The 20,820-nt window shown below is 40.4% G+C and overlaps 1 protein-coding gene and 1 non-coding gene across 6 annotated transcripts in view; both read left to right on the plus strand.

Annotated features, from left to right (window-relative positions):
* The window catches only part of LOC149313521 (threonine aspartase 1), an 84,619-nt gene that overhangs the window by 27,473 nt on the left and 36,326 nt on the right, over positions 1–20,820 (plus strand). For all 5 annotated transcript variants that reach the window (XM_089519248.1, XM_089519247.1, XM_089519249.1 and 2 more), the window contains 3 exons: positions 429–535; positions 7,347–7,466; positions 9,339–9,417. In XM_089519248.1, coding sequence (XP_089375374.1) covers positions 429–535; positions 7,347–7,466; positions 9,339–9,417 — 306 coding nt within the window. The remainder of the gene's footprint in view (positions 1–428; positions 536–7,346; positions 7,467–9,338; positions 9,418–20,820) is intronic.
* On the plus strand, positions 4,508–4,614 carry LOC149313522 (U6 spliceosomal RNA). Its single transcript, XR_016281195.1, has one exon. It is a non-coding gene; the product is annotated as a U6 spliceosomal RNA (small nuclear RNA).

Consider the following 20,820-nt stretch of genomic DNA (forward strand, 5'->3'; position numbering starts at 1 on the left):
AGAGGAAAGGGAAAATATACTTACAATTATTTTTTCTTTCCCTTGAATGGGTATAGAAGTACTGTTGAAAGCTGATTTGTTTGTATCCTTTACATAAAACAGATGAATTACAGTACAATCTTATGGCCAGGAGAACCCAGTAAGAATATCTATGGTGTAGCACTCTTCATAAGGGAATCTATTGATCAGTAGAGTAATGTATAACCCCTGAGTTTCTCATGAGTTTGTCTAGTTTCTTTCATCAGCACTTTTTTTATTTATAAAAATAGAGTTTGATATTTATGAATATGGAACTATGAATAAAACCCATATTTAAGTTAGAAAGGGCAAGACTTCTGGCATTTCCAGAGAGTAATTTTTAATGAAGCTATTATTTTTGTCTGGATATTATTATTTGATAATGTAAATGCTCTTAATTTTTTTTAAAGGACTTAGTTTAGCAGCTTTTAAGCGGAACAAGAGGAAACTGGAATTGGCAGAAAAGGTAGAAACCGATCTGTTTCAGTTGAAGAAAAGAAGACAATCAAGTGAAAAGGTTAGTACATGTTCAGAAGGATTCTGGTCACCCTTGAATCACTCTTCTTCATCACAGAACAAAGATTAAAAGGATGAACTTCCCTGACTTTCAAAACATGTTCAAAATTATCATTCCTACTAACCACCATTCAGCCTCATGGACAACCACCATGCCTTTTACACAGAAGGAAAGTAAAAAATAAATGACTTGGATACAAAGAACCATGTCAAATGGAAGGGAGCTAGGATTTCCAAGAACACAGATGTTCAATGACATCCCCTCTCTTACCTTGCACCATTTTAATGATTCTTCTGAGCCCCATGATTTGCTTTTTGCTTTTTAATGGGGCTGGGGCTGCAGGTTACAGAAAACTGTTATAGAGAAGAACAGCAAAAAGAACCCATTCTATAAGCAGAATGATGTCACTGGTCTGATTTTTCAGATGTATTTACAAAGGCAGGAAAGGCAATGCAACAGGGATAGTCAGCAGTACTAATACTGATCCTATCATTTTATGCTGTATGAGGGGACCATTGGCTTTCACATGGTATCTGATCAGCCCATGAAACAGCCAGGAGGCCTGTCTTCTCTCAGTGCCAACTTATCTTCAAAATCTCACCATCTAGTGATTCTTCAACTCAGATCAACCCTCTCCCTCTCCCCCTTCCCTTCAGAAAGAGAAGGGAAAGAGGGTCAGTAGATGGGGATCCACTACTCTCATGCTACCCACTAGCTGGAGAGAACAGTGGGTCACAGGGGAACATCTAATCATACTTAAAAGTGAGGAGCTTCCTCCATCCCACATTTTCTTTGATGGGAGGAAGTGCAGCATGAACAAAATTTCTATGATCGAGGCAGCAGATGTAGCTGCTGCTTGGATTCTGGAGCCACACTTGTGCTACATCCTCCCCAGTGAATATGTATAGGATGAGTGAAACTTTCAATATCAAAGTGTATTACAGGAATACTCTTGCATCCTGTGCTCAAGTCCATACTTTGCATTGCTTCCCACTGTGACAGGGAAAGCTGGCTGGGTCCTGTGGTCAGGATTCATGCATCTCTCCGTGTAACATCTGAGTGCAAACAGTTCCCCCATGGTGGAGGAGGGAGCAATGCTGAGCTCCTGGCTGCAGTGCCATCTGGAAACTGCAGCTGGCAGGGAAACTATGACTGCAGGGACTGGCCATACCCCCTGATGCCATCTGGCTGCATAGGCTTGGGGGAGAGGAGAGTATCATTAACTCCATGTGCCTATTTCAGTGAGTACTTACAATGCAATCTTGTACATGCCTAAATTAAAGTCTGAGTCAGTAATTTTCAGATGTTTTTATAATAAACTTTCCTAACTTTTTATAAACCATTTGAGCCTCCCCAAGGCAGAATAGATTTTATGATTTTTATTCTCGCTGGATCTGATGTCATTGAGATCAAAGGTAAAAGTGTGGCAAGCTTTGATTGTTTGGGGAGTGTTTTGTTCTAACAAGCTTAAAATATTTCAAGAACAGGACATTTCCATATTGACCCTGTAATATAACTCAGCAGAGGAGATGTGTACACAGCTCTTCTCAATATACTAATGTGGATGAAGAACTCAGGTGAGGTGTTCGCTCTCAATGGGACCAGGAGATCAAAAACCCATGAAAAGGTCTGGTTGACAAGTAAAGGCAGAGAAAAAAGATTGTCCTCTAGAACTTGTTGCTAATGGCTACATTTCCTTCAGCCTCTAAGTAAAAGCTACAGCAACAACATACCAGATCAACACAAATAGTATTCATTGGAATTGAGAATTGAGACATACCATAATGATTCTTTCTCTACAACATTGCCAAGATCCGCCCATTCCTCTCAGCCTGTACTGCCAAGACTTTAGTCCATGCCCTAGTGGTTTCACGACTAGATTATTGTAACCTCCTTCTGACAGGACTTCCTCTTTCACACCTCCATCCTTTAATCTCTGTCCAGTATTCAGCTACCCGTATTGTCACATCCGCTCGCCGCTTTGACCATGTTTCACCTCTTTTATCCTCCCTTCATTGGTTCCCCTTCCGCATCCGGTACAAGCTTTTATTATTGACTTTCAAAGCCCTCCATGGATTGGCCCCTCCTTACTTATCTGACCTTCTTTCTCCTTACATTCCTACTCGCACCCCCTCCGCTCTTGTAGTCAAGGTCTCCTGTCACAGTGTAAGACTACCACTGCCCCCTCCCGAATTCGTCCCTTCTCGCTTGCTGACCCTTACTCCTGGAACCTTCTTCCCCCACATGCACACCTCATCACTTCTCTACCCAGTTTCAAAACTGAATTAAAGACTATATTGTTTAGAGAAGTATTCCCAGAGGTGAGCCCCTCTCTGACCCAGGAAGCCTCCTTTTAAGCATCCATTAAGAAGCCAAGCCCTTCCTCCAGTCGATCTGCCTTGGTCCAGGCCTCGGAGGTGGAGAAGAACTGCTGGACCTGATCCCATTCCCCACCACCACTCCCCTCTCCTTTTGTGTCGTGTCTTCTTAGATTGTAAGCCTGAGGGCAGGGAACCGTCTAACTAAAAGATTGTATGTGCAGTGCTGTGTAAATTTACAGTGCTTTATAAATAAAAGTTAATAACAATAATAATAATAATAATAATAATAATAAGTTACTCCAGGTATAGCACACTAAATTACAAAACTTGGCAATCAGCCTTGGGTTCTTTGCATGAATCTGAGAGAAGTGAGATGCAAAAATGATCTGTCTGGGAACAGCATTAAGCTTCAAAATTGATCTGTCAATTGGGATTGAATATATTTATAATCCAGGCAGTATAGCAGAACATGATCCACCATTTCAATCTTGCATAACTGGCAAGAGCATATACACTGTACATAGGGAATTTGTAAATATCTTTTTTCCCCAGTAGAGCAGATGGCAGGATGTTAAATGGGATAACGTAAAGGCTCTGCAATATTTAGGAATATTGAGAGCATAAAGGTAGTCAGCTAGAACAAAATTCTTGCCATGATTGCCTGCTACAATATAGCATTGGATTCTGGCTCTGTCATTCTACAGAGCTGTGTTCCAGATCTGTTGTTTAATTGTTTCCTTAGCCTGCGAGAATTTTAGGCACAATAAAAGTAATGGAGGAGAACCCATATTTCTGCAGCTTAATATAAATCAGTCAAATAGAGCAAAATTTGTCACAATCAGGAGAGCGAAACTAGAAGGGATAAAATTCAGTTTAAGCCAGTAATTGAATGTATAGAGCCAAGCATGTATCTCAGATGAGACCATTCCTGATTTAATTTTGAGCAGAGCATTTGAAAGACAGGATGGAACTGCAAAAATAGCACACAGAAATTTGGCTTGTACTATTTCCAGGAGTTGAAAGTCTTTATAAAAACTCAGATGGGAACCATAGAATATTTGAGGTATTAATTTGCTCTGGAATACCTATATCGCAGATGTAATATGCAAGTCTTCCTTGGAGAAGAAAAATGTAAGGATTGTGGCAACTGGCCACTGGGTATTCCCAATGATGTATGTAGACTTTCCTTCTCATGCCCTGGAACATTGAAATACTGCTCTCACTGAGTTGTGTAACATGGCCTGTTCTGTATCATGACCATTGATTTGCCATCTATGTTGAGTGACTCTTTTTTTTTTTTTAAATGAAAACTGATATTAGTCTTGTGATGGTATCATCCACATACAATAAAATGGATTTATCAGTTTTGCTTATTTGGGAGGGGAGTGGTGATAGTTGTATTAGATAGGACTGTACGATATTTTTAATATAAACATTAAATGGCACAGGGGCTAAGATACAAGCTTGTTTCACTTCCCTCCTGCCCAGAACCAGAGCTGACAAATATCCATGTGGGTTGTATTTTACTCTCAAGGATTTACCATCATGTAGTGTGCAGATGAGTATATATAATGTTCATTCTAGGAAGGAAGCCTCCAGTTTAGTCCAAAGTGGGGCTTGTGGGATTCTATCAGATACTAGTTTGAAATTGGTGCTTGCTTCAATAGCACATATACTAAAATTGGAACAATACAGAGAAGATTAGCATGGCCCCTGCACAAGGATGACACACAAATTCTTGAAGCATTCTATATTTTTTCTCCTTTCTGGAGAGAATTTACACCTAGTGCAATGTATTGCAAAATTTATTGTAAAAGCTGCTAGTTTAAGAGATCAATTTATCATACAAAATGGGATCTCTGTCATGGAGAGTTTTTTTTAATACCCTTACTCTGTTTTAGGTGGTTTGTCTTATTTTAGTCCAGTGTATTTTGCACCCTATTTAATTATATCTGTTTTTTTATCTAGTATTGGTTTTACCTCTTAACTTTAGACTTAATTTTATATTAGTTTTTAGATGTGACCAAGTTTTATTTTTGTATGTATTCTGATACTCAGATTTTGTGTTTTGCAATTTGTGTTGTGCATTTCTTGATATGGTCAGCTGAGTAATCAATAAACTTGTTATTGTTGGTTTGAAATTGATAAAGGCAGCATGAAGTGCTTATTGGAACCTTGAACTACATTTCTCTGCCAGATAATGCAAAATGAAGCATTGATGATTAGTGGAGCAGCCAGACCCAGAAACTGCTTGCTCTTCTGTTAGGATGTGTTCTTGTTCAAGGCAGTACTAAAACTTGCAGCTCAGGTGTTTAGCATACAGTTTATTCACTGTGCTGAGCAAACTGATGGGATGATAATTGAAGGGATCAGATTAGGATCCGTTTCAAAATATATTGGAATATTTATGACCAGACCCTAAGTAAAAATAACAACACATGGATATGAGTTTTATTTGTGTATGAAAAGATGTTTATATTTTCCTTTATCATATCAGATCTCATAGTAGTGTATAACATAAAACAAATATAGAAAACACAAAAATGGCAGAGAAACGCTTAAATCATACAAAACCTTGCTTAACAGTGGGAATCTGTGAATTATTGTTGACTGCTTTCAAATTGGCTTTGACTTATGGTGACCCTATGAATGAGAGACCTCCAAGACACCCTCCCACCAGCAGCCCTGTTCTGATCCTGCAAACTCAGGGCTGTGATTTATTTGATTGACTCTATCCATCTGTAATGTGTTCTTCTTTTCATAACCTGTGCCTGTATGCTCAAAAATCTGACCAACTTTATTTAGTGAAGGTTAATCTAAAGGAAACATGTATACATAGGATTGTACCTTCAAATGAATAGAGTAATTACAGTGCAATCCTGTACATGAAATTTACAAGTCCAAACCCCAGTCCTGGTATGAGTAGTCCAGATGACATCCATCATGTTCTGCATTGGAATCAGGGTATAACACACTTAAAACTAAATTTAAAAAAATCTTACCTGTTACTCTGGATCTTTTGGGAAGTTCGAGTCTCAATTTCCGCATTGCAGCAGCTGTTTGTATGGGTGATCTGTTGGAGTCCCTGGTGTTTCTGCTACAGGTTTCTTGTTCTGGGGTCAGAACGAGGCACCCAGCATGTTACTGTTGCAGGACGCCTCATTCTGACCTCAGCAGCCATGGCAGTGGCAACGTACTGGGCACCCTGGCAGGTCATCTATGCAGACTGCCGTGGCAGTGCAGAAATGGAGGCTGAGTTAATGGAGGTAGGTTGGGGCAACTGCGAGGCCAGATATACTCCAAGCTGCCCATGGGATATCCTGGCCAGTGCATATAAACCCTTATTCCCAAGTACAGTTTATGCATATAGGGTTTCAGCCTTTGCTCTTTGAAAATGAAAGGACAGCAGAATAATTACTTCTTGTATGTCCAAACTAGATCAGTGTCATCAGAAGAAAGTATTGCAGGTAGCAACTCAAAAGCAATGAAGGTTATTTATGTCCTGATGAAGGTAGCGGATTTTTATAGGCAGGAATGTATCTTTGTTTGAGTATTTGCCTAGCACAGATGAACAAAGTGGGCTGCATGTTGCTTATGGCCATTTTTGACGGCCCTTGTTTTTGGTAAATATATTTTTGGTAAAATGCTAGTTTTGTCATGCCCATGCTTCCTCCTGGTTGTTTTGGGCCCAGAAGATACCTTTTTAAAAACTACAAGTCTACGAGATGTTGTCTTGCAATTTATTTCCTGTTTTTAAAAGTCTCTCTTTGCTTAAAACAGCTGAGGAAGCAGGTTAAGTGTGATGAAATTGTCCTCCATACCCAAAAGGGTGTGTGTATGTATATGTGTGTTTGTTGAGGGGGAGGTGGCATTTTCAACAGGAAAAAAAATCCCAAAGGAAAACAAAATTCAAGGATGAGCAGCATATGGGGTGGCAACCCAGATCCCATGGGGATCCAGTGAGACCCCAGAACCTGGCTATTGTCCTCCCTTGGTCTATAGCATACACAGGGATGGATCACTGTATCGTGCCATAGAATGTCCTACATAAACATTTTCAGATAACTCCTCATCTAAAGGATTTCACTCATTCCTATGCTATTTCATTGAGGTTTGGTTTGGTTTTGATGTTCCCAAGCACTTCTGATTATTCAGCTAGAAAATTCCCAGTGAAAAAGAAGTCATCAATGAGAAAAAGGGGAGGGGAAAGTTTCTTTTCCAAGTCATTCCACTTTTTCTCTAGCTGGCATGCCATTGCTGAGAGTCCCGTCTTGTTCTTCATACCTCTGATTGAGGATGAATGTTGGCATATGATCTTGACAAATGGGTATGGAATGTGTGCGGGATGAGCAGAGAAAAATAAGTGGTCCTTTCCTGCATTGTTAGCTTGTTTGCTGTGACTTCCAATATGGCCTTCATCTTACAGACATATTGGTATTTTGCCAGCTCTTTCAATATGTTTTCAACACTTTTGTTTACCCATCATGTAGGAAAATGACTCAGGAACACTGGATACTGTTGGAGCAGTAGTTGTTGACCAAGAAGGAAATGTTGCTGCTGCGGTGTCCAGTGGAGGTTTAGCCTTGAAACATCCTGGAAGAGTTGGTCAGGTAGGTCAAACTTGTATTTGCAAATGGTGGCATCTTAGCTTGTCTGTATCAAGCTTATTATCAAAAACAGAACTTGTCTTTGTGATTTTTGCATAATAAAAACAAATGAAGAAATGGTTGGGTGATGTGTTTTCCAACTTCAGAAAAACAGCTTATATCAGAATAGCCATTTATGTGATGAATCACTCTTCAAATGTTCCCAAACCAGGGGATTGACATCATAAATAGCTTCACTGATGTTTGAGTGTGACACATGGTACTTGAAAGTCTGGCTGCTCCTGTATACACTGCTTGCCTGTTCAGTTCTCCCTGGGAAACCATGCTTCACATGTTACTGCTCCTTGAGGCATAGTTGGCTGTGCTGGACAGGGTTTTCCTTATTGAAACCCAAGCTCCTTTCTCTAAGAAGCCCATGTAGACTTTTCTCTTTCAATTTTAGAAGTTAGTAAAGGCCACCTTGTTTAAGCAATTTTGGATAGTTAAGCAAAAACTTTAGGTTGGTTTAATTTGACTTGCTGTGATATTGTGTTTGCTGTCATTCCCTTGAACACTAGTGTGCTTCTTACAGCATGAAAAAAGTGATGCTGTCCACATGAAAAAATTAACAAATCTATGGGCAGGCTATATTTTTATAGGAAGAACCAAATATGCATAAAATTGTGGGAAAGCCTTTGGCTCTTTAACAAATGAATATATATTTTTTGAAAGTGAGCGATCTGGGCAAAGTTTTTAACATTTTCCTTTTGACAGCAGTGAATGTACTAAATCAATATATAAAAAGCATTTACCTATACCACAAGTGTTGTATAAAGGCCTAAATACCCCAGAGGCACCAGAGCCCATGTCAATGCCTCCTCTCTGATCTTGGGAGTTAAGGAAGGTCAGTCCTGGTTAGTATTTAGATGGGAAACCATCAGTTAACACCAGGTGCTGTAGGCTATATTTTGGAAGGAAGAACTGGCAAAACCATCTCTGAGTGGTTTTCCTTGCCTAAGAAAACCCTATGAAATTAATGGTGTCAATGAAAGTTGACAGGGAACTTGAAGGCACATACACACAAGAGGTATATAAAAGTATGAACTGGATTATCAGTTGTTGGAGAGAGTTAAAAGGAAAGGACAAAGTTTTTGCAGAATTCAGTAACTTAATCATATTGTTGGCTGAAAACACTTTCCAACCTACCCAACAGTTTAAAAGAGTGCAGTTAATGAGTATGGTAGTATGCCATAGAATATTACCCTGTTCATTCTTAACATTCTTATACACAGAATGTGTCTTCAAAGCATCATTGAAAAAGAAGCTATTTCCAATATAGATAAGTAATATTTAAACCAATATTGGGAATCTAATGATGCAGCTACATTTGCTACTATTCCTACAAGTTTTTTCTGCTGTTACATCCAGACTAGGACACAGTTTTCCCCTGGGTAACTTTCTTAGCTAGGCACTTGCCACTCTTAAGCTCTAGCAAGAGAGGAGGGAGGATTTGAAGAAATAGCATCTAGAAGGGAGGGCCATTTCCAGATCTTTAGCCAAGTGGATTAGGCCTGGGAGCTGGAAGTTACTCTCCTCTGCTTTAATTGAGCTGAGATTGTTATGTTTCATCTGGCACTTTGTGTAAATCATTTTGGGTAATAAGAAAACTTGGATAGGTTCTGCACCTATTGTGCACAATGAAAGGAAGTGTTCTTCACATTATTCACTTAGTGTTTCAGAAGGTTTTCTAATGTTCATATGTGCTTTTTATTCTTAGAAGAAATTAAATGTTATTGAAAAGTGTTGTCTTGTCTGTAATATAATATGTTTTTCTACATTACCTGATCAAACTTTCTCTCTCTTTCTTTCTATAAAACTTTCTTCCTCTTCTGTCAGGCAGCTCTCTATGGATGTGGTTGCTGGGCTGAAAATGTGGGAATTCAGAACCCTTATTCTACAGCTGTGAGTACCTCAGGTATTTACTATTCTTATAAATATTTGACTGGAATTCATCTTGCCCCCTCAACAAATACATTGCTGTTTTGTGTTCTTGTAAGTGAACTTGCCTGAAGTATTTGATTTCAGTGTGTCCCTTGTCTCTCTTATAACTGGATAGGTAATGTTGTTACATGGGCCTGTTACAGACAGGCCAAAATAAAGCTGCTTCGAGTCACTTTGGAGATATGGTATTTCAATGATGCATGCGTTCTAAGAGTCCAAAAGCTGTACCAAAGCCACACTCCAGTTCTAAGGACTGGAGTGCAGCTTTGGTGTGGCTTTTGGACTCTTAGGATGCATGCATCATTGAAATACCATACCTCCAAAGTGACTCGAAGCAGCTTTATTTTGGCCTGTCTGTAACAGGCCTTAATCTTCAGTATGTAGATCAGCTCGATACAGAACAAGGGTGAGCAAGTTTGGCAGACCCAGAAAATCCTCTGCCTGGGTCCTTTGAAGGCTATTCAGGCTGTCAGAAATGTAAAAGTAAAAAAACAAGCAAAAGTGGAGCTGACTGGAAAAACAATTCTGGATTTGAAAAAACCAACAATGTGTATGTGTGTGTTCATACAAATGTGTACACCATATTTCTAAGGTGAACCAGTGTTTCCAGGAGAGGCAGTTTGCCTTTTTTTGCCAGAAATTGGGGGAGATTGAGGCTTCAAGAAGTATTTGGGGCCTCTGTGCAGCCCCAGAGTCCCAATTTGCCCATTTCTATTATTAAGGTATCTACAGAATGCAATAGCAATAGCAAGTACATTTCTATACCGCTTATCAGTGCAGTTAAGCACTCCTGCAGTTTACAAAGTGTAAGCTAATTGGCCAACAATCTAGGTACTCATTTTAGCGACCTCAGAAGGATGCAAGCCTGCATTTGAAATGCACTTGAAATTTTTCTTGTTACAAACTCAAATATACCAGTAGTTATGCAAGAAGGTCCATTGACATACATTTAGTTCAAAAATACTGTAACAGTGTTAAATGTGAGAGCCTCAACCTTCTTTTCAACTCTACTCCTCAAGCACGACTATTAGAAGGAAATCAAAAGTTTTTCTCCATTATTCGTTAACCATCTTCTATTGTTTATGTGTAAATCCAAAACTGTGGTTAGTCCTAATTAGAGTTTATAGAAGCAAGCTAGGGCTCTAACTATAGTTTGAAGTTGGCTTGCTTTTCTAAACCCTAATTAAAATTAACCACAGTTTATTCACTTTGGGACATAATGAATAACCATGTTTAGTTGTTTTTCCACCAGAAATCCCAACATGCACCATTGGCAATGCTCACTAGGGCTGATGGGATATGTGGTCCAACATCTAGAGGGCTGTAATTACAGATCCCTAGTTAAAAGGAAGACAGGACTTTCTATCTACTTGTAGCCATGGTTGAAGGGGAGAGAAAAGAGTACTCATAAGTCATTGTTCATTCAAATAATACTAAAGGTGGTAGTTTTAGTTAGTGACATAGCTAAAATTGGTGACATAGCTTTAATGTCAGAACAAAGTCATTACCTCTAAATAGATATAATAAACTGTAATTTGTTTTATAAAGGTAAAAGGTAAAGGTATTCCCCTGTCAAGTTGTGTCTGACCATAGGCGACGGTGCTCATCTCCGTTACTAAACTGAAGATCCAGCATTGTTAAAGATGACTCTTTGGTCATGTGGTCAACATGACTGCACAGAATACTCTTACCTTCCCACCGATGGTCATCTGTCTGTTATGCTTTGATTGAGATTTCCTGCATGGCAGGGGGTTGGACTGGATGGCCCTTGTGGCCTCTTCCAACTGTATTATTCTATGATTCTATGAAACTGGTACCTATTTATCTACTTGCACTTTTACATGCTTCTGAACAACTAGGTTGGCAGAAGCTGGGACTAGTGATGGGAGCTCATCCCATCACGAGGCACTTGAGTCTCGAACTGGCAACCTGCTGATCTTGCAGTCAACAGAGTCAGTGTCTTAACTGCTTGAGCCACTGTGTTGATTTTGTTATATAGCAACTTTTTTCTGAGTGTCAACTCTGTTTAGGTATTAGCCACAAAGCAGGGTATAGAAGGATTGCCTCGTGATCTGTATAGATTTTAGCATAATAATGTTTAGGGCAGTTGCCTCACTTTCCATATTCTCTGTTTACAAGACAGTTTCACTATATATTCTCTTTGGCAGCAAGGTAAGCTAAACCATGGTTTTGTTGTTTATGCTTGGATGATCCTCTGGGGTTTATGAAACCATGGATGAGCACCATAACCACCTATTCCTCCAGTGTTCTTGCCATCCTCCATTATGTGCTTATTAATTTTAGTATGAGGATCCTGGCTAGCTTTAAGTTGAAGTTCTCTTGTACATCTGGCTACATTACCGCACTACACTGGCTGCCTCCTGTTGCATTCTGAGGCCTAAGAGCTCTCTGGCTGAAAATTCTAAATGTCCCTTCTTAAACTGAAAATCACAGAACGCAACAGGAGGCAGCTAGAGCAGTTAAAGTGGAATATCATCATTATATGAATGTAGTGTGATAATCTAGCAGGTCTCAGAGGAGACTGTACTACTTGTGCTGGGACCTAGATATTGCCATATGGCAAGTTTTCCCTGTAATGGTCCCAGCTTAGGATTGCCACTGCCCCTTCCCGGATTCGTCCCTTCTCACTTGCTGCCCCTTACTCCTGGAACCTTCTTCCACTATGTGCATACCTCATCACTTCTCTACTGAGTTTTAAAATGGAGTTAAAGACTATATTGTTTAGAGAAGCGTTCCCAGAGGTGAGCCCCTCTCTGCCCCAGGATGCCTCGTTTTAACTATCCATTAAGAAGCCAAGCCCTCCCTCCAGTCCATCTGCCTTGGTCCAGGCCTCAGAGGGAGAGAAGAACTGATGGACCTGATCCCCTTCCCCACCACCACTCCCTTTTCCTTTTGTGTTGTGTCTTTTTAGATTGTAAGCCTGAGGGCAAGGAACCGTCTAATTAGAAAGATTGTATGTACAGTGCTGTGTACATTTACAATGCTTTATAAATAAAGGAATAATAATAATAATAATAATAATAATAATAATAATAATAATAATAATAAATCTTCTAGAATGGTTTCCCTTTTGATATCTGGGAGACACTTAATGTGAATGTCAGCAGGCTGCTTCTGCTGGATCATCTCCAGTCCAGTGTTTTTACTGCTTATGCTGGCTACCGCCCAACTTTTCTGTGGTGTGCACAAGACCTTCTTCTGTCAAACTTACAGATGCTTCCTTGCTTTAATGCAGAATGCACATGTATGCTAAGAACCAATGGGTCCTGGTATGCTCACAACAAGTAAAGTACAAGAGAAAAGTTGGAATGGGGAGCAATGAAGGGTAGCAAAGGGAAAGGATAAAGAATGAGCTCAGTTCCGTCCAAGCAGCTTAGCATGGCAATTCTTGAGGAACAGGTATAATAAATTTACATTGTATTTGCAAATATTTTCTTGATGGTGATGTGGAAGAAGTTGGCTTGTAACTTTCTGCTTGTTATGGTATATGATAAATGCATTACAGTTTAATTAAGGGAGATTTTGCTCTCTATAGAAGAATTAATTTTCTTATGAAGAAAATAAAGTGTGTTGTTATATGCACATGGAAATGGATGATGTGGTTCAGACACTTGTATGGGGAAGCCATACGTGTTTGAGCATTATCTTCCTTTGCAAAACTAGCAAACAAACCGATGATTATCCACCAGCATGGCTGCCATTATGTTTTTATGTTTAAATAATGGTGTTTTTGCTGCCCAGCACAAAGATCTGCAAGGTTAGGTGAACAGAAGCCCTTGAATTAACATGTCAAATGTGTGTTGTAATTGAGAAAAGTACCATAAAGAAACAAAAATATATTTCTTTCTTTTTTGACTTTAGCATTTGGATAATTTTTCAGATAAAACTGTAAAAAGTACTAGCTTTGATTATTTATGAATCATCTAGTAATTTAAAATAAGTAAAGCTCATTAATTGAAAAGTATTTCTTTGCTGATAAGAGGATGTGCTTGAAAAGCAGGCTGTTGGATTTAAAGATATCAGTGTTTTTATTTATTTACAAATATAAAAGGACTGAAATACTACTACTCCAAAGTATGACCTGTGGATAAGTCGAGTGTAAAACTTTGAGACATCTCAGGTCTATGGTGGCTCTTCAGTGTTTTCCCGACAGTGGACAGAGGCTGTTTCTATACCGTAGCGAGGAAGCACCAAAGAGCCCCGGTTCTAGCCATTTTTTCCTTGGAGTGGGGTTAAACAGTCACAGGTGCCCTCTGCCCTTTCAATCACCCCAAGAAACCTACTTTTACAGTAGACTGTCCCTGGAATGGAAGCACTTTACAACTGGCCCATCCACAGTTGTCTGCAGTGTTTGGCTTGTCTTCTTACAGAGGGTGAGGAAGCGGCGGAGGTGAAGAGTCAGTTGAGGAAGAGCCAAATGGAAAAGAAACTAAGGCAGGGAGGGAGAGAAAGCCTATGCGTGTGTGTGCGTGCGTGCGTGCATGCATGCATGCTTGACTAGGGAAAGTGGGGTGTATGTGTGTGACTGGATCAGCTGTTGCTCCCATAAAAATAAAAACCGCCCTGCACTCTCTCTGCTTCCAGCAGCCCATTTCCAGGCACAGAGGGAAAGTGGGGAGGAAGGTGTATGTGTGTGTGTGTTTGTCACTGAATGAGCTGCCATCATTGGCATTACCATATTGTCCCATATAGAAGTCGACCCAGGATTTGGGGGTCAATTTTTGGACATAAATTTCTTGACTTATAGATGAGTATATTTTGTAATCTTTCAAGGGAATGAGCACTTGTGCATTTCTACAGAAGTGCAGCCACTCAGACCCTTGCTGCTGATATATGCAGGAAATGACTGAAACAGGTATCAGTCCCTTCACCTGCATACCTATAAACAAAGGTGGAAAGTAGTCCTTCTGTAGTATGTGTTATGTCTGAAAGGTAGAGTTAACAAAGGATTTTTCTTTTCACATATTTTTGTCTTCCTGAGGGCACACCATTTTCTGTTTTGAAAAGTGAGACAAGAGGTACGCAAAAACTATGCTAAAACCTTTACCTTTTCCAGATGTTTGTGGTATCAGGTCTTCAGTTTGGCTGTGGGATCACTGATACCAAGCATTATCTGCCTCCAACAAAACCACAACAAAATCCAGGTTTGCATAACTACATCTCCTCACATCCATCCTTAATACTTCTCCTTTCCCTATGGTCTATTCTTACCATTGAACTTTGGAGTTTAAACTCCTTAGGACATTGCCCTGTCTTTTCCCTTTGTGTTTCATAAATAATGAAGATTAAACTGGGCTTTGTCAATTGAGTAAAGAACAGTTGAGGATTTAAACCAGGAGTGGGCAACTTGTGTCCTTCCAGGTCTTTTTGGATTCAGCTCCCACTATCATCATCATTGGCTTTGCTGGGTAAGGCAGTTGGGAGTTGCAGTTCAACAATATCTGAAGGGTTGTAGAGTTTCCCACCCTGATCTAAATCATCCTTTTCACTTAGAAGACTTTAAAAAAAATGTTGTGTGATTTTAATTGATTTTAATTGCCTTTTAGCAAACTGTAATGGAAGCTCTTCCGGATTACAGGTTGTGTTTCTGTTTTCTATATATTTAATTAATTCTCAGGTACATCCCTGAACAAATCTTGCCTAGAAAGATAGGGTCACTTTAGGGTTGCCACAAGTCAGAAATAACTTGAAGGCACACAGCAACAACAACAACAAAACAAGCAAATTAGCAGTCAATGTATCTGTACTACTGAGCTCATTTTTACTTTGGTTTCAGCAGTTTTAATTCCTCGAAATACTAAATTATGTGGAGTATTATATTTAATATGTATATGTTGATTTAAAAAAAACTCTTCAACTATTGTAACATACTACTGTGACTTAAAAGGAGAAGATGAAAAGTGCTTTTTAGAATAGTTGCTACAAAGGATTTTGAAAGCCTGGTTAGTTTCACTTTGGGGAAAAAGATCAAAGCTGTAGTGTTTGTAGTGTTGTGTAGTAGACAACATTTGTAATGCAAGTGTACACATTTTCTGTTTACGTCCCTGAGCAGATTTGCTATTGTATCAGAGTGCTGCCTGACTTTCTCCCCCATAGCCTTTTGCATATGGCTTGCAGAAAGAGGACTGGATTTTCATTTCTCCTCCATTCAATAGGAGTTGCTTTCATGTTTGAAAATTGAAAACGCGTGTTTTTCAGTGTGGTGTATGAATGTGGATGCCCTCTGACGCACCTGCTTCCAATTTCCTGACTTGAAAGGAAAGCCCATCAAAAGAAGCAGAAAAACAGATTCTGTGACACACTGCTCTGAAACCCCATGCTTTACAGAAGTTCTTTGCTATGCCATCTTGGTTCCATTGATAGATGACTCTGAGATGCAGGACTTGAATAATAAGTAATGTTTTACTTTATCCTATGCTGAGGCTTTTTTAAGACTCTTGTTGTGGTTACTTTAAACTTCAGAAATCTGCTTAGAGGAGACTGTTGTGTAGCTGCTGGGCTTTGTGACAAATGAAAAGGAATACTTACAGTAATAAGGTCATGTATATTGATAAAGAGTGAGTTGCACTGGCAACACTTGAAGTTTACATCTTTTAACATTTTTTTCAAAATACCAGAATGCTAGTGCCCTGCAAAAGATTTCCTGGCTAAATAATAAATTATGAAGATGGCCGTAGTACACATGCTGTGTCTGTAGAAGTGTTGCCTACCTTTTGCAAGAACTCAAACTATAATGAGCATGCAGTATGATGGCAGAGCTATATATTAAGCTGGAGATATACAAACAGATCTCAGGATGTTTTTTCTTTAAGTGAAATACAGTTTATACAGGATTGGTTGCCAGACTAGTTGAAGCAGGGGAAGAGGAATTAAAAGTGAACCCCTCCTCAACTACTGTTCACTCTGTATGGGAAATATGAGATCACCCATGCGGTTTTGTAAATATACTTTAAAAAATATATTATACCTTACTCTTCAAATAGTTTTTAAAGCAGTTTACAGCAAATTAAAATAAAAAAGACAAAACTGAATAATGCTAAATGATCACAGAATGCATGAAGTAGTAAAACTACAGATGCAACAGTCAATTCAGCAGCATATAACAACAAAGCAAAGCAAAACATGGTATACTCCATCATAGGGAGTATATATCTTACTGAAAGTTGCCTTCTTAATATTATCAAAGTTGGTCTCATTTTTTCCCCCCTTTGTAAGTGTCTCCTGTCCAATTCTCCCAAGACGCTGCTTGTTCCATCATCTCATCTCCAACCTGTGCCATCCTCGTCTGTGTCTCCTCAATATTGTCCATTGTCACCTCTACCAAAAACTAGCCACATTTTTGAGGCCACTTCCTTCTCTGCTTCTCTGAGGTGTTGCTCCAATTTATAATTAATGTATCCTTCAAGGAAGGTCACTTTACAGTCTAGCCATCGACAGAGGGAGCGTGACCCTGTTGGTGCTGCTAGACCTCTCAGCAGCATTCGATACAGTAGACCACGATATCCTTCTGGAACGCCTGAGAGAGTTAGGAATTGGAGGCACTGCGTTGCAGTGGTTCCACTCCTTCTTCTCAGGCAGGTTCCAGAGGGTGATGCTCGGGGACAGTCGCTCTTCAAAAACAGAGCTTAATTGCGGTGTCCCTCAAGGCGCCATCCTGTCCCCGATGCTATTCAACATCTATATGAAGCCACTGGGAGAGATCATCCGTGGATATGGGGCTGGGTGTTATCAGTATATTTCTCCATGTCCCAGTCATCAATGACAACGACGGATGGCATCTCTCCCCTCAACCAGTGTCTTTAGGCAGTAATGGATTGGATGAGGGAAAATGAGCTCAAGCTGAAACCAGATAAAACGGAAGTACTTACGGTAGGGGCCCCCAAACCAGGTATTGGGCTGCAACTTCCAGTCCTAGAGGGGCTCACGCTCTCCTCGAAAGACTGTGTTCGCAGTTTGGGGGTGCTTCTTGACCCGTCACTTCAGATGAGGAATCAGGTGAATGCGATGGTCAAGAGCGCCTGTTATCAGCTTTGGCTGATACGCCACCTATGCCCTTTCCTGGAACAGGGGGACGTTGAAACTGTAGTACATGCGCTGGTGACCTTAAGACTTGATTTTTGCAGTGCGGTCTACATGGGGCTACCCTTGTGCCTAGTCCGGAAACTCCAGCTGGAACAGAATATGGCAGCCAGGTTAGTCACAGGAACATCAAGGAGTGACCATATAACACCAATATTGAAGTCACTCCACTGACTGCCTATCAGTTTCCGGGCACAGTACAAGGTGTTGGTTATCACCTTTAAAGCCCTTACATGGCTTGGGCCCAACCTATCTAAGGGATCGCCTGCTTCCATACAATCCGCACCGTACACTCAGGTCCTCTGAGAGGAATTTATTACAACCCTTAAAGACCAGGTTGACAGTGACCAGGTTACTTGTGGGAACGCCTCTCCCTATATAATCCACCCTGCACTCTCAGATCCTCTGGGAAGAATCTCTTTTCCTGTAGCTTGCATCCATTGTTCCGTGTTCTAGCCTCTGGAGCAGCAGAAAACAAGCTTGCTCCCTCATCAGTATGTCATAGCTTCAAATATTTAAATAGGGCTATCATATCACCTCTTAACTTTCTCTTCTCCAGACTAAACATCCCCAGCTCTCTTAAGTCATTCTTCATAGGGCATGGTTTCCAGACCCTTCACCATTTTAGTCGCCCTCCTTTGGACACACTCCAGTTTCTCAACATCCTTTTTGAATTGTACCCAGAACTGGACACAGGATTGGAGGTGGGGCCTGACCAAAGCAGAATACAGTGAGACTATTACTTCCCTTGATCTAGACCAGGGGTAGGCAACCTACGGCCCGCGGGCCAGATCCGGCCCGGCAAGGCCTTTGGACCGGCCCCAGCCCGGTCCTGCCGCCGATTGCCGCTGGGGCCTTTGGCCTCTCACGCAAGGGCACGGGGCCTTTGGCCTATCAGGAGGAGGCAGGCAAGGGGGAGCAAGGGGGGGCAATTGTCTATAGAAGCCTCAGAAACATGCATTTATATTAACATTTTTTAAAAACCAGCCAATTTTTTTGCGTGCCCTCCATTTTTTTTTAAAAAGTGTCCTCCATTTGAAAATTTTGTCCTACATTTGTCCCGGTTTATTTATTTATACAAATTTTAAAAATTATTTATTTTTTGGCTTCGGCCCCCCAGTTGTCTGAGGGACAGCAACCCGGCCCCCAGGTCAAAAAGGTTGCCTACCCCTGATCTAGACACTATGCTTCTATTCATGCAGCCTAAGATTGCATTGGCCTTTTTAACTGCCGCATCACAGTGTTGACTCATGTTGAGCACCATTTGGGTTCGGCCAGTCAACCAATTACAAATCCATATACAGTGGACCCTTGTTATACGCTGGGGTTTGGTTCCAAGATCCCCCATGTACAGTGGAGCCTCGGGTTACGAAAATAATTCGTTCCGCGGCCGCTTTCGTAACCCGAACGGCTTTCACAAGCCGAATCCCCATAGCCGCTAATGGGGAAAAGCCGCGATTTGGTGTAAAATCGCGGCAAAAAGCACCAAAAGTTTTTTCGGGACCCGAAAAAACGTTCGTAACCCGGAACAATTAATTCCAATTGGATTTTTTCGGGTCCCGAAAAATTCGTAACCCGGGTATTTCGTATCCCGAGGTTCCACTGTATAACAAAATCCATGTATGCTCAAGTCCCATTCAATATAATGACAAAACAAAATGGTGTCCCTTATAAAAAATGGAAAATCAAGGTTTGAGAGTTGAAATTTATACTTTTTTTGAACATTTTCAAACCGTGTATGCTTGAATCCGTGTATAAAAAATCCGTGTATAAGAAGGGCCAACTGTAATGGTTAACTTGTCTAGCCTACATTTTACAAGCTTGTTTGCAACAATGTCATAGGGAACCTTGTCAAAGGCCTTACTGAAATCAAGATATATTATATCCAAAGCATTCACTTCATCTACCAAGCTGGTAATTTTATCAAAGAAAGAGATAGGATTTCTCTGACTTTTTGTGATTATGGAATTGCCTTCAAGATGTTCACAGACTCTCTGTTTAATGATCTGCTCTAGAATCTTTCCTGGTATAGATGTCAGACTAACTGGACGATAATTGTTGGGATCCTCTTTTTTCTCCTCTTTGAAGATGGGGACAACGTTTGCTCTCCTCCAGTCTTCTGGGACTTCTGTTCTCCAGGAGTTCTCAAAGATTATTGCCAATGGCTCCAATATTACATTTGCCAGTTGTTTTAATACTCTTGGATGTAGTTAATCAGTTCCTGGAGACTTATATGCGTTTAGATTGACAGGGTATTCCTGTACCATCTCTTTACCTATTCTGTGCTGAATTTCCCCTATTCTGTCCTCTGCTCCATTTTCCTTGCCCTTTGTATTTTCCGAGAAGACTGAAGCAAAGAAGGTGTTGAGTAATTCTGCCTTTTCTCTATCCCGTTAGCATTTTGCCATCTTCTCCATGCAGTGGCCCTACCATTTCCTTCTTCCCTTTGCTTCGGACATATCCAAAAATACTTTTTTATTGTTCTTAACTTTTCTAGCAAGCCTGAGTTCATTTTGCGCTTTAGCTTTTCTGACTTTACCCCTACATGTGGTAGCTATTTGTTTGAATTTCTCTTTGGTGATTTCCCAATTTTTCCATTTATCATACATGTTCCGTTTAAAACATAGCTCAGTTGAAACTTCCTTTGTCATCAATCCTGGTTTCTTGAGACACCTCCCATTTTTATTCCACATTGGAACGGTTTGAAACTGTGCCTTCAGTATCTCCCTTTTGAGAAGCTCCCATCCGTCTTGAACTCCCTTCTCTTTTAGTACTCCTGACCATGGGATCACCCCCAGTATTTCTCTATGTTTACTGAAATCAGCTTTCCTAAAGTCTAGAATGAGTGTCTGACTATGCCTGGCTTCTCCTTTCCACTGTATAACGAACTCCAGGAGAACATGGCCACTTCCACCTAATGATCCCACCACTTGCACCCCATAAACTAGGTCATTCCTGTTGGTTAGGATCAGATCTAAAATAGCTGACCCCCTTGTTGCTTCTTCCGCCTTTTGGATAATGAAATTGTCTTCAAAGCAAGTGAGGAATTTGCTAGACCTTGAGGATTTTGCTGGATTTGAATTCCAGCAAACATCAGGATAGTTGAAGTCACCCATCACTACTACATCTCTCCTTTCTGAGTGTGTGGTCATCTGTTTTAGAAAGGCATTATCCAGTTCTTCCATCTGACCTGGAGGTTTGTAGTAGACTCCCACAATAATATCCCTGTTATTTCCCACCCCTTTAATTTTTAGCCAGATGCTCTCCACCTGGCTTT

This window comes from Sceloporus occidentalis, unplaced genomic scaffold (assembly GCF_023333645.1).
Source record: "Sceloporus occidentalis isolate IW3139 unplaced genomic scaffold, rSceOcc1.0.p SCAF_4, whole genome shotgun sequence".
NCBI classification, from domain to species: domain Eukaryota; kingdom Metazoa; phylum Chordata; class Lepidosauria; order Squamata; family Phrynosomatidae; genus Sceloporus; species Sceloporus occidentalis.